At 52.9% G+C, this 12933-nt stretch overlaps 1 protein-coding gene across 1 annotated transcript; it reads right to left on the reverse strand.

Annotated features, from left to right (window-relative positions):
* Positions 1 to 278: 278 nt before the first annotated feature.
* ABCB9 (ATP binding cassette subfamily B member 9) lies at positions 279 to 12932 on the reverse strand (the record flags this gene model as incomplete). Its single annotated transcript, XM_029084913.1, has 11 exons — positions 279 to 644; positions 1834 to 1970; positions 2988 to 3147; positions 4538 to 4711; positions 5284 to 5472; positions 6844 to 6972; positions 8562 to 8759; positions 9695 to 9900; positions 11258 to 11388; positions 11870 to 11984; positions 12416 to 12932. Coding segments are annotated over 11 exons (2322 nt in total), but the record flags the coding sequence as incomplete, so codon positions are not given.
* Position 12933: the final 1 nt, after the last annotated feature.

Here is a 12933-nt window from a genome sequence, read left to right on the forward strand (position 1 = left end):
AGAGGAATTACTGGTAATAAGAAAAGAAACCCAGTAGAAACGCTGGGAATTGCTAAAGACCCAACTCCCTCGAATAAATCCATTTCCCTGTTTGACCAGGCGGCACCTGCCCGCCGGACCGTAACGCGGGAAGCTCTATAGTGTGTGTTGGTGTGTGCACGGTGTGTGACGCGCGGGGTGAGCACGCAGGTGACGTTCTGCAGCACGTGAGCCCGTCAGCAAGCTGTCTCCTGTCTCAGCATCCCAGCGAGCATCTCGAGCGCTGACCCTCACCCCTCTCACTTGTGAACCATGTTGTTGTAATCGTCCTGTGCCACGGCTGGCAGGGAATGGTCTATCCTGAACTCTTCCTCCAGCCCACCGGCTGCCTTCGCTGAATCCCCCCGGGCTGTGGGTTGGTGACTGTCCGCACCGCTGCTTTCCAGCCCCAGGATCTGTCTCTGCACCAGCTTGGAATAAAGGCCTCCTTCTTCCATCAGCTCCTTGTGTGAGCCCTGCTGCACCACGCGGCCCTTGTCCAGCACAATGATGTTGTGTGCCTTCTCCACAGTGCTCAGCCTGTGAGCTATGACAAGCACCGTGTGGTTCTGCAAGTCGCCGTAAATCGCCTGCTGAATCTGCACGAGAGGAGAAGATGTTAGTGCCTGAGCATTGCTGACTCCACTTTGGAAGGGAGAATGGCAGCGTTGTGGTCTATATTAAGAAACCTCTTTGGTTTCTTAATGGTAAGAAACCTCTGGATGGGAGGTTTGCTCTCCTCTGGCTACGCAGAGGACACAAGAAGCCCTGCAGCACTACCAGCACCAGCACGTCCATCCCAGCTCCTGGCTGCTGCTGTGCAGCCCGAAAGACCATCTCAGTCCAGCCAGCCCGCAGGTGTGGTATGCACACAGGTCTGATCCTGCAAGCTGGGTTCTCGTTAGAGCTGGGCCCCAAATTTGTAGGCCACGTGGTGCTGGAAGGGACTGCAGAAAGCCAATACCTGGTAAATGCAGCTGCTCAGAAAAGCGGGGCTATTTCCTGGGTGTAAATGCAAAGCAAGAGAGTTGTTTTCTGGCCAAGAGACAGACAGTGGCACTAAGGTCTAAAGGCAGGCAGGTGGCCACCAGGCACAATCACAGAATCACAGAATCACAGAATGTACACCCTTGGCTAGCCAAAACCAGCCCCTGGCTGGCATCAGATACCACACACGTGGCTGAGGACCTGCAATCCCACGAGCTGCTCCAAGGTCAGATGCTCACGCTGCCCTACACTGTGGACCAGCAGTGCTCATCCTCTGGGACCAGGAGACATGTCCTCACACTTCAACCTTGAACTAGCTTTCCCTCATGTCACTGAACTAGTGAGGCCAAACTGCTACTGGTAGAGTTGTTTGGTTGCCACATCCCAGCCAGATAAACCAGCTCAGTTGACAGAATGCTCAGAGCCTTTCCTGCCACCATGGTTAGTGCCTCAGCTGGGATTTTAGCTCAGGCAGTCCTATGCTCCCTCCTGCAGTACCATTTTTTAGGGTCTTCCTCCAGATCCTGTCCTAAAGGCTGCATAGAGCTTCTGTATGCCAATTAACACTTTCCACATTTAAAAAAATGGTAGAGATCCTGATCTCATCAGGTTTATCAGGCACTGGCTGCTGTGAGTGCAGATTATTCCCTTCTTGGTGGCTACAGCAGTGTTGGAAGCAAGTTCCTGCTCAGGAATTAGTGTCTTACCCAAACCTCTGATTGCACCATGTCAAGATTAAGCCTATCCACAGGCTGGAAATTGAAGCTACAGTCTTTCCTCCAAACCCAGATTGCCTCTTTGGTCCAAACACCCAAGTCACCTACGCACCGCATGCTCGCTCTCTGCATCCAGCGCACTCGTGGCTTCATCCAGGATGAGGATGGGTGGGGTTCGGATCAAGGCCCTGGCAATTGCCACTCTCTGCTTCTGGCCACCTGACAGCTGGGCTCCTTTTTCACCTGCCTCTGTTGGGTCAAGAGAAAGAGGAAAGGGTTAAAATAAAAATTGAGAGCTGCCATCAAGTTCAGCTCCCAGCCAGCAGCATCGAGATGGTGTCACGGTGTGAAGCAAAGACCAGGTAAATGCTTCTGCTCACTTGGCAGAGCAATTGAAATGAATTAAACATCGCTGAGGCTGCAGTCCTTCCCTCCAGCAACAAGTTCTCCACTGTAGTCCCAGGATTTGAGGGACCAATGCTCATGGAAACAATGCAATGAAGTCCCTGAGCCTGGGGATGATCCAAACCCTGAGCCCCCAAGACCTGCCCATGCAGCTGCATCGCTGCCGTCTCCCCCTGCATGTCAGGCTCTGGAGGGTGTGCAACCAAGGCAGCAGTGGGAAACAATGCAATGAAGTCCCTGAGCCCGGGGATGATCCAAACCCCAAGCCCCCAAGACCTGCCCATGCAGCTGCATGTCGGGCTCTGGAGGGTGTGCAACCAAGGCAGCAGTGAGGGGAAACCAGGACCTCTCTGTTGGCTCCCACAAACATGAACCATCATCAGTCTGACCTGCCTCCTCACAAAGTCCCACTGTCACAAACACATCAGCTTTTATTGCTATGGATTTACTTCAAGTTATTGTCTTCCTGTGCAGGTGGAGTGGTACATGGCTCACCGTTTGGGTTCTGGGCTTTTCTTCTGATCACTGCACTGAAAAATGGTGAGACTGCCAGTGCCACATCTCCAGAACACTGCCAGGCACTGGGAGCTGGACTGGTCCAGATGGGATGGGGGATGCTCACCCCGCTGCCATGGAGCAGTGGCAGAACACTTTCCTGGGATGGGCTCAGAAATCCTGTGACAGCTCAGTCACCCCAAAAGGCAGCCAGCGTGCTGCACCTCCCCATCTAGCTGCCTCTACACTGCCATGGAGTTGCCACGGACTCGTGTCCATCACTACCTGTCTGGCTGTTCCCCCAAGGGGAGAGTCTCTGCCTTCCCCAGGCAATGCTTTCAAGTGCAAACGGAGGGATTTTGGTACCTGTTTGGTAGCCGTCTTGTAACTCCGTGATGAAGGCATGAGCGTTGGCCTTCTGGGCAGCCTGAACAACCGACTCGAAGGAGGCTGAAGTTAAGCCATAAGAAATATTATCTGCAATAGAGCGGGCAAACAGCACCGGCTCTTGGCTCACCAGGGAGATCTGCAGAAAGGAAGGGAAAAGCAGGTGGTCAGGAGCAGAAGATGTGCTGACTGGCATCTGGGATCATCAGCACTTGTTCCTGCTGGGTAAGGACTCAAGCAGGCAAAGCCCCACCGTTAAACCAACATACAGAAGTGCCTCAATGTGAGCTTCCAGTGAGGATGCTAATGATGAGGTGCCCAGCAGTAGCCCCAGCCCAGTTTGCATCAGCTGCTGGGAAGCCATTTCACAGGAAAGAAACTTGATGTGATGCTGGTACGTTGGCATCTGGGATGGGCTTTCCCCTCCAAGACCCTGCTGTGGTTTTGCTTCAGACCTGTCATTCCCATCACTGTTTGCTCTTCCCAGAATGGGAAACCAGTTGCTGGGACAAGGCAGGCTGGAGAGACCCTCTCCCAGGCTCTTACTGATTTTCTGTCTGAGGCCAGTAATCACACTTGGGCCACGTGAATGAGCCCTCCTGCATCTTTTAATCCAAAATTAGCAAGTTAGGGACATAGCTGCTGCAATTCCTTAATTGCTTAGCAACAGCCTCCCTGTCCTACCTTACAGCCGCTGCTGCTCACTCTCGCAATCAGCCTCTTTTGTCAAACACTCAATATGGAAATAAATTGAACCCTCCAAATTATTGCTCAGTACTGGATGTGAAGAGTCAGCAGGACATGGTCATATTTTAATTGACTTCCCCCCATGCTCCTAACACCACACAAGGCTTTCTAAACTGAAAGACTAGCTTGTCTTTTAATTTGCGCTCAGTACGGGCAGGGAATGTAAATTAGTCACACTGACTTTGGCTTTCCAGCCTGTCTCTGATCAATTGTTTTCAGGTTTTAAAAAAAAGTGAGGCCATTTGCTCTGGGGGCAAACAAAGGCGGCAGTTACTTGCAGAGGAGATGAAGGCTGATCTGTGCTGACACATAGATGAGAGCCAAGGGGCCTGGACCCCTTTCTTAGGCAAACCACCCAACCCCTCTGGTGCTCCAGCTGCTGCTAGGATCCTGAGAGGTTTAACTCCCCATTAGCTGAGAATTACTTCAAGATTTTAAGGTAGAATATGCTGGAGGGAAGCAAAACTTTTTTTCCAAACTCAATTTAGATGATAATTAATCCAACAACCAAAAACATTTTTCTACTGTGTTGGCCAAAAAATACAAAATAAAACATGTTTTTTGTTCTGGTTTTGGAAAGCTTCCCCCTCCCCATGAAACCACTCTCTATCCCTTTCCCTTCCGCCCCCACAGATTATCTGAATTCATTTCCTGGACTGCCTCCAGCTTTCTGGACATTTCAGAAGTTACCGGGTCAAATCCAAAGCAACATGCAACGCTACCATCCATCCCCTCTGATCACAGCAGGCCATAGCTAGAGTACACGTATCAGTCGCTCGTACCACTGAGTGCAGGTACTTGTGATCGTACATGTTAATGGGAAGCCCGTCCAGCAGCACCTGCCCATCTTGCAGAGGGTAGAAGTTCTCCAGGATGTTGACACAGGAGCTCTTCCCGCTCCCTGAAGGACCCACCAGTGCCGTCACTTTGCCGGGGTGCAGGGTGAAGGACACGTTCTGCAACATGGATGGGAGAGCACACTCAGGTCCTGGCTTTTCCCAGGGTCCTGGAGCAGCAGCTTGAGCACTACACCAGAAAGGCAGCTGAAGTCTGGCCACAATGTCCCTCCACCTTGGTGATGTGCCACATCAACCATCTCTCCTGGCTCTGAGGAAGCAAGAAGCCTCCCAAATTGCTTCAAATTTGCCTGCAGATGTAGCAGGACCTCTAAAAACTGCAAAGCAAACTAACCTCTGTGCTGCCTCCCTCTGCCTCATGACTCCATCCCCTCTCCCATGGAAACAGGCCAAGGCAGCTTGGCACAAAGCCCTGTACTGTGCTGATGTGTTTAATGCCTGAGCGGGGAACAAGGGTTTTATTAATAAAGCTCATTCCTTGTAGGGAAGGCCGGCTCTAAACACCCGCTGTTCCTTATAATCTGTTTTCCAGCATGCCTCTGAGCCTGCCTTTACGCATCTCCAGAAGGGCAGCTGACATTTCCCGTGGGCTGGGGATCGCTTATTGCCACGACAGAGAAGCAGCGCGTGATACCTCATGATGGGGAGCGCTCTGCGCCCGCGGGGCTCACCTGGAGGACCTGTGTTGCAGAGCGAGTGCGGTAGGAAAACGTCACGTTTCTGAACTCCACCTTCCCATCCACGTGGTCTGGGGCCAAGGACCCATCGTTCACCATCGTTGGCTTGCGGTCGATGAACTCGAACACCTTCTCGGCAGCTCCCACTCCCTGCATCAGGCCGCTGTAGACAGAGCCAACGGACTGGAAGGGAAGAGGCAACGGTGAGACCCAAACATGTGATGGAAAAGGCAATTGGTGTGACTTGTAAGGAGAATGGTTCCCAAGTGTTCCCAAGTCCATCATCTGACATTAACTACAGTCATCAGATATAGAAAAAGAAAGCTGTGGGGGATACATGGACATATCCAGGGAAAGGGCATCTAAAGGTGTTTTTTGCACGGGTAGACCCAGAGGGGAACAGAAGAAGGTAACAGATGGACTGGGAGGAGAAAATGTGCACCTGGAGATAAAAGACCCAAACTTCTACCAGAATCCTCCACCTGTCTCTCGTTGCTCAAGACCAGCAGCTCCCCAGCCCAATGGTTGAACAGAGTCCACGTACAGCAGCACATCACACCAGCTCCTGAGGGCAGCTGGCTGGTTTCCTAGCATACGTCTCTAATGCAGAGCAGCTCCAGGCTGGACCTTTCTAGACAACCATTTGGCAGCTGATATGGTTGTTCCCTACCAGGATACAGTCCCAGTAGATTGATTTACCATCATGTTTTCCATTGTGCTTTCCCAACTCCAACTGCTGCACAATGACACCGGCTTCGCTGGAATAAACCCCCGTCACGTCGGCTCTTTTCAGTATTAAATTCAGAGTTGCAGAACAGCTTGTACTGCAACTGCCCCTCCCATCAAGAGTGGAAAAAAAAAAACCCAAACCAAACCAAACACACACCAAAAACACAGCCTGGAAACACCAGCAGAGCCTGCAGTCATCTGAACAGATGGGGACAGCCAGGCGAGCTGCCTCCAGCTCTGCTCTGCTGCTGCACAAAGGCTAAAGTGCTGCTGAAACCACATTTGGCTGCAAGGAAACCTTGACTTGATCATTTCTGCCTTGATTAGCCAAGCTTACACCCTTTCAGGGGAAAGGCAGCCCTGGCTGGGCTCTACCATCCCACCCACAATCCCATCATGCTAATGCGCTGCCAACACAGCGGCTTGCAGCCTACTCCAGGGAAAGGAAGAAAAAAAACCCAACAAAAAAAGTAATATAATTAAGTTTTTAATGAAGCCTGAAATTTAACAGGCAGCTTTGTAATCCCTGCATTCTTCATGCCAGGAAACGTACTTGGGAGGCAGCCAGGACTCTGCCCTTCAGCGGGGCCAGCCTGACCCCTTTGGTCCCGATTGCCTTATTGGGGGACAAGCGTTCAGGTTGTGAGGCCACAGCAGGAGGGAAGTGGGGAGCTGAGGGGAGAATCAGCCCACCATGCCACAATGCCAAGGAAATGCATCCCAGGGAAGTCAACACCGGCTCTAGCCCTGTGACTACACTGGGATCTTCTAGAAGGCAAAGATCATCTTGATATGGGGTAGCCCAGAGGGATAAAACAGACTCACCTCCATGCAGTCTCCCAAGACGAACTCATAAATAATGAAGGATATCAAGTTTCCACTTGTCATTTGCCCCGAGATCACGAGGTGCCCACCATAGTACAGGATGCTGACCTGGACCACCAGGAGGGTCAGCTGAAAGCAAGAAAACAGCCCAAAATCAGCAAGGACAAGTGCATTTTGGTGCATTTGTAATTACTCCCACAACAGCCCACACTTTGTGCACTGACATTTATTCTTTGAGTCCCAAACTCAACGCACACAGGTGCCAGCCCTAGCAGCCAGCATGGGTATGAGAAGGAAAAAGCAACTCAAGTCCACGGGCTGATTTAAGGAGCTGGGCTGGGATCTCTCAACAAAACACAAGTCCAGAGGGGCAACAGCCAAGGAGGGAGAATTTATCTGAAATAACGGAGCATCTCATGAACTTCTCTCTTGGACTAATGTCCTCAGGCGTAATAATCTTTGCTCAAATTATCCAACACATGCAGTCACCTGACCACTAAAATAAACTTTCTGTTATATGAGTATGACACACTTTAATTTAGAACACAAAATCAAGCCAAGACTTAATGCAAAAAATCCTCCTCGCATGTACAAGTCCCTGGAGCAGAACCTCAACTCTTGCCCAAAATCACCCTAGAAATCAGCTCCGATATGACAAATATCAGCCCCTGCCTTTATTCACCCGGTTTTGTTCCACACTGCCTGGGTGCTCAGGAAAGCAGAGATGCCCTGGTGCTCTGTGTGACGTTTGTGGGACAGGCTGTAAATTCACTCAGACAAAAATACTGAGGAAAAAAATCCCTCTTCTATTACCCTGCCACGATCTGACCTTAAGATCCTGCATTCCTTCCAAGAAAGACTCTACCAGGGCTGTGCTAAATCCATCAGCTTCTTTCTACGTGAGCCCTGCAGGAGGAGTTTTTGAGGATTTTTGCTGCCTTTGACTCGGTGAGATCTGTGCTGACCCAGTTCACGCTCCGACTTCATTGCTAAAAATGCTCCAATTTTGCTACCAGACTTGGGAAGCCATAAACTGTCCCATGGCTGCAGGAGGGCACCATAACTCACAAACCCTTCGCCAGAGGCTACTTAGATCCGTGAATACGCAGGGATAAGGGCAGCCTCACGTGAGGGTTTTGCACAGCCTTAGTTATCAGCAGATGCAGGAGAAGCCCCAAACCATCCGGTCTTGAATGATGAAAAAGCATTTTGAAAAAAAAAAAAATAAATAAAATAAATTCACACCTCCAAAAAAACCCCAAACCCAAATCCCAGCAGCCTCCCCCTGCCACCACCCACAGGCAGAAAATCTCTGTTTCTGAGCAGAAGCTCCACCAACGCCGCGGCTGTTTCCCAGCCGGAGCCCCGGAGATGAGCTGGCACAGGCACGCAATGCAGCAACACAGAAGCACGGGGTTTTCCACGACCTTGAGCAGTTATCAATTATATTCATATTTGCAAGAGCAAACAGACTGTTTGGTGGCACGATGCAGCACTGCCCTAAAGGGAATGGAATATATAGATTTTGATGAGTAAAATAAAAATAATAATGAAGAGACCGAGGATTACTAGCAGCAGACATCAAGGCCGGGCTCAAAAAGTTCCCTGGAAGCAGAGGAGAAGCACGTGCATCACGCCACGTGCAGTTTGGGATCCAAAGCAATGTCCTTTGCTTGTCCCCAGCCCCACATAGGGAAGCCCCCGTGCTGGCCACCTACCCCGCTGGACCAGACGTAGTAGGTGTAAGCCATGGCCTCCCGCTTGTTGAGCTTGTACACCTGCTGTAGCTTCTGCCAGTACACGTTTGCCTCTGCCTCCTCGTTGGCAAAGCTGCGGACGGTCTTCATGGCGGAGATGGTCTCCTCAGCGGTGTTGTTGGCCTTGGCCAGGGCGTTCTGCACATCCTTGGAGAGCTTCTGCAGGGAGCAAGGGGAGGTAGAGGGGGCTCAGCGGGCACTGGGCTGCAGGTGGCACCTCTCCCTGCACACCCCGGGCTCTGCTGGGCTTGGGAAAAGAAGGCATGGTGACATTTTCCAAGGCCATGGACAACAAGGCTGAGGATTGGGATACATCAGGCATCTCGGGACAGCATGGACACTGTGCCAGGAGGGGAATGGATTCGTTGTGCTGTCCCCAAGGAGGAACCTGGGCTGCAGCAGATGAAGTGCCATGTCTGGGGCCACTGGGGAAGCCTGCAGCAGTGCTGCTGGTGCCCTGATGGGACAGGCCAGACTAGGAGCCCTATCAGGAGTTTCCAAGTCAGGGACAGGTCTGGACACCAAGGGCACCTCCCCTCCTCCCACAGGTGGAGGAGCTGTGGCCTGGGAAGGCAGCACCCAAGGACTCCACTTTGGTAGCGCCCGTGCACACTGTGTCCCTGGCACAGTCGGAAGCTCCAATAACCGACATGGGGAGCAGCAGTGCAGGGCTGACATGGTCCATGGGTCACAGTACTAGCTACAGGGGATGGCCCTTGGCCCATGCTAGCCCCAGGCAGAGGGAGGGAGCTCAGCACTGGGTTTAAGCCCCATCTGAGTCACTCCAAGGGGAGAGGAGATGACAGATTGCACAAGGACAGGCAGGCATATACATGACATCCCACAGACAAACTACCTCTCCTGTCAGACCTGAGATGCTTCCACTCCTGAGCATGAAGCAAGATAAGAGCCGAGGCCATGCCTGTCTGCCCATGCAGGTTCAATGCTGCCTTCCTGCCCCCACTGCTGGCAGCAAAGCACCCAAGTGTCAGTCCCACCAGCTCTGAAGCCACCCACAGTCTCCACGATGGCTTCATGAGAGGAACAGCCCAGTGTTGTGGTATATCATGGCCATGCCAACTTCTTCTGCCTACCTTGTAGTACTTCCCATAGACATCAGACACCAGCATGATGATGGGGAAGCCCATGAAGGTGACGAGAGAGAGCTTCCAGGAGAGGCTGAACATGAAGAAGATCACCCCTGTGGCCTTCACCACATTGCGTAGGAAGATGTTGATGTTCTGGGAGACCAGGTCGCTCACAATGGTCGTGTCCGATGTCAGGCGGGAGATGACATCCCCTGCATCAATGAGGGGTTGGGGAAGGGGAGAGTGGGGACGTGTCACCACAGCAGGTCACTGCCCAGCCACATCCCATGTCCCATGCCAGGGGCCAGATGGAGCTCCCCACTGGGGAGCCCCCTCACTGGGGGTCTGAAGGGCAGCACGGAAGGGAGGTGACTCTCCACCACTGTGGAGAAGCAAAACAGAGGAGCCTGAATCACTGCATGCACAAGGGACGTGAAGAGCATCTGAAGGCACAAGCTACATCCCTGGGTCACCAAGGATGGCTGCAGGACAGCAAAGGGGACTGTGGCAGCACCCTACACCACAGAGCAGCCCATGGGCGCGCAGACAGGCAGCAGGCACGTGGGTGGAGTGTTTGCTGGGCTGCTGAATGCACCTCCAGAGCTGTCAACCCAGCCCTGAGTTAATTTCTAAATGATGCCAGGAGTCCTCCAGGAGCTCACCAGGGACTGCTGGCACCTTTCCCGGCCATCCTGGCAGGATCAGCCAGGGCTGGGCAGAGCACACCCTGCGGAGGAGCGTGAGGTGGCTTTGGAGGGGGCTGTTTGGGTTCAGCCGTGTGCCTACAGCCTGGAGCTGACCCAAGTGACCCTGAGGACGTGGGTCTAGCTACCAAGGGGTGAAGATCCTGCGGCGTCCTTTGGTGGAACCAAACACTTCAGCCAGCAAACATCACCCCAAATTCCTAAATACTTGGCTCGTTTTTGAGTCCAGCTGAACTCCCATGCTTTTGTGTAAGTGCTAGTCCAGGGTTACCCATATCCCACTTGCAGTAACATCTCTGGTGTCCTCACCTATCAGGGCACCATGCAGCAAGTGCTAAATATGGCAACAGCCTCAAAACTAAAAATATCACCGAGAAGAAATTAAATGTGAGAAGAGTTACAGCGTGCTGGGACCACACCAGAGTGGGACAGACCAGGACAGGACTGAATAACAAGCAGGGAAAGCCACAAGCATGCCCAGCAAGCTTCACACATCTGAGGTTTCCCATGCCCTGAGCAGAGCTGGAGAGTGGCTGACAGCAGGGACTGACAGGAGATACAGGAGGAGGAAAGTAGGTGGGATGGCTGGAGATGGCTGGAGAAAAACATGTCAGCCCCAGGACTGCTGGATGTCAGGCTGATGGGTGGCAATGGGACATCCCCAGGGTGCTGGGCAATCCTGTCCCAACCCCATGGTGTGAGGCATCCAAAAAGGAAGAGCTTTCTGCTGCTCTTTCAGCACAAAAGCATTTGGCTGCCATCTCCAGCTGCCCCCAGTCTGCTACTGGTAGGGCAAACCCAGGGGAAAAATATACCGGGATGGGATAGAGAGGTTAGAGCAAATCCGAGGTAAAGAGGAACCAACCTGTGCGATTCTCATCAAAGAAGCTCAACTCCTGAGACACCAGCGACCTGAAGAGGCAGTTGCGAAGGCGAATGTTCAGTCTCGCAAATATGAGCGTAAAAACGCCGCCCCGGATACCTGCGGCAAATGAGCTAATTGCAGATAAGAAACGTTATAGACCAATGGACATGAAACCCGCTCCTCAGCACACAAACACCCCGACGCCCGGGCCAAGGCCTTGGCCAATTCTGCGCTGGTATCACTTTCCATCAGCCCACACCTCTCCTGGGTGCTACCAGCACAGGGATGGTTGGTCCTAACCCTGGCAGTGACAAGCTTCAGGAGGGGACGCAGCGCTGCTGGGACAGCGTTCCCCAGGGAATCCATTCCCTGTGTCCCTCCTGCTCCCCTACCACCAGCAGATGGACATGGAAGGCTACGCAACAGCTTCATGACTGCCACCATGGCCTCTCTGCACGGTGCAGAGAAATCAAAGCACATCCCTGGGGTCTGGCAGGGACCCAGGGGAGCGGCTGTAGGTGAGATAGCCCGTGCCCACCACCACCACCACGAGCTCCTGCAGGAAAACCCCAAACTCCTCCTCGTCAGGTCCAAACCAGCCCCTGCGATTACCTTCCTATGGCGAGCAGTGACATGACCAGCACTGCTGTGGAGAACCGGTCCATGCTCTTCTGCACCACGATGCCATCAATGGCCAGCCCCGTGTAGTAGGGCAGGAAGGTCTCTCCTGCCAGACAAGCAGAGGACAAGGGGTTTCAGCCACACCGTGTGGGATTGGCACAGGATCTGTATTTCCAACTGTGACAGCCTGTGGACAACCCCATCCCAGAACTGCCTAGATTGGAAAAGACTTTTAAGATCATTGAGTCCAATCATTAACCTCACACTGACAATCTCCACCATGGAGACACTCATCCATCTCATGATATATCTCAGGAGGTTCAGTGGCACGTGGGGATGTTTAATTTCCCAGTGTATTTTATCCCTTATTGCATTTTTTTTTGCCCCTTTTCATTTTTCACCCAGCCCATGCAGGACATGCCACCCATCACCCCAAAAAAGGAAGCCTGGGGTGCTTCCAAGTCCCCCCCACCATGGCTCCTTCCCTCGTGGTGAGGATGAAAGCACACCACAGCCACCTCAGGTCCCTTCTCTCACCCAGTGCAGCCACGAGGAGGAAGAAGGAAGCAATGCCCAGGAAGATGGCATCCGGCTTGGTGTAGGACAGCAGCTTATGGATGGTGGGACCTGCTGCCTCCTCCCTCTTGTCCTGCGGAGTGCCACCATCGCAGCTCTCCTCTGCCTCAGCGCGGGACTCGGAGCTGGGCCCCAGCGCCTCGCGGGAGGAGGTGACACAGGCCAGCAGCTGCCACAGCCCAAAGGTGGCCACCAGAGCCATGTAAGTCCAGGCAAAAAGTCCCCAGAACCAGGGGTCCCTGATGGTCCTCCGCACCTCCGAGTAGAGCAGCAGCTTCACCATCATGTAGATGCCCATGAGGAGGCAGACAAGGGCGATGAAGGTCTGGGATGCCCTGAGGCGCCGGGGGCCGTAGGCTGTGTTGGTGGCCACCCCGATGGCAGCACCCAGCAGGATGCAGCTGCGGTAGAGGCAGCCCCCCCAGATGTCCAACAATGAGTTGAAGATGTTGAAGTGCCGCAGGTCCTGCAGGACATCC

This window comes from Antrostomus carolinensis, unplaced genomic scaffold (assembly GCF_000700745.2).
Source record: "Antrostomus carolinensis isolate BGI_N321 unplaced genomic scaffold, ASM70074v2 scaffold34975, whole genome shotgun sequence".
Classification (NCBI taxonomy): Eukaryota; Metazoa; Chordata; class Aves; order Caprimulgiformes; family Caprimulgidae; genus Antrostomus; species Antrostomus carolinensis.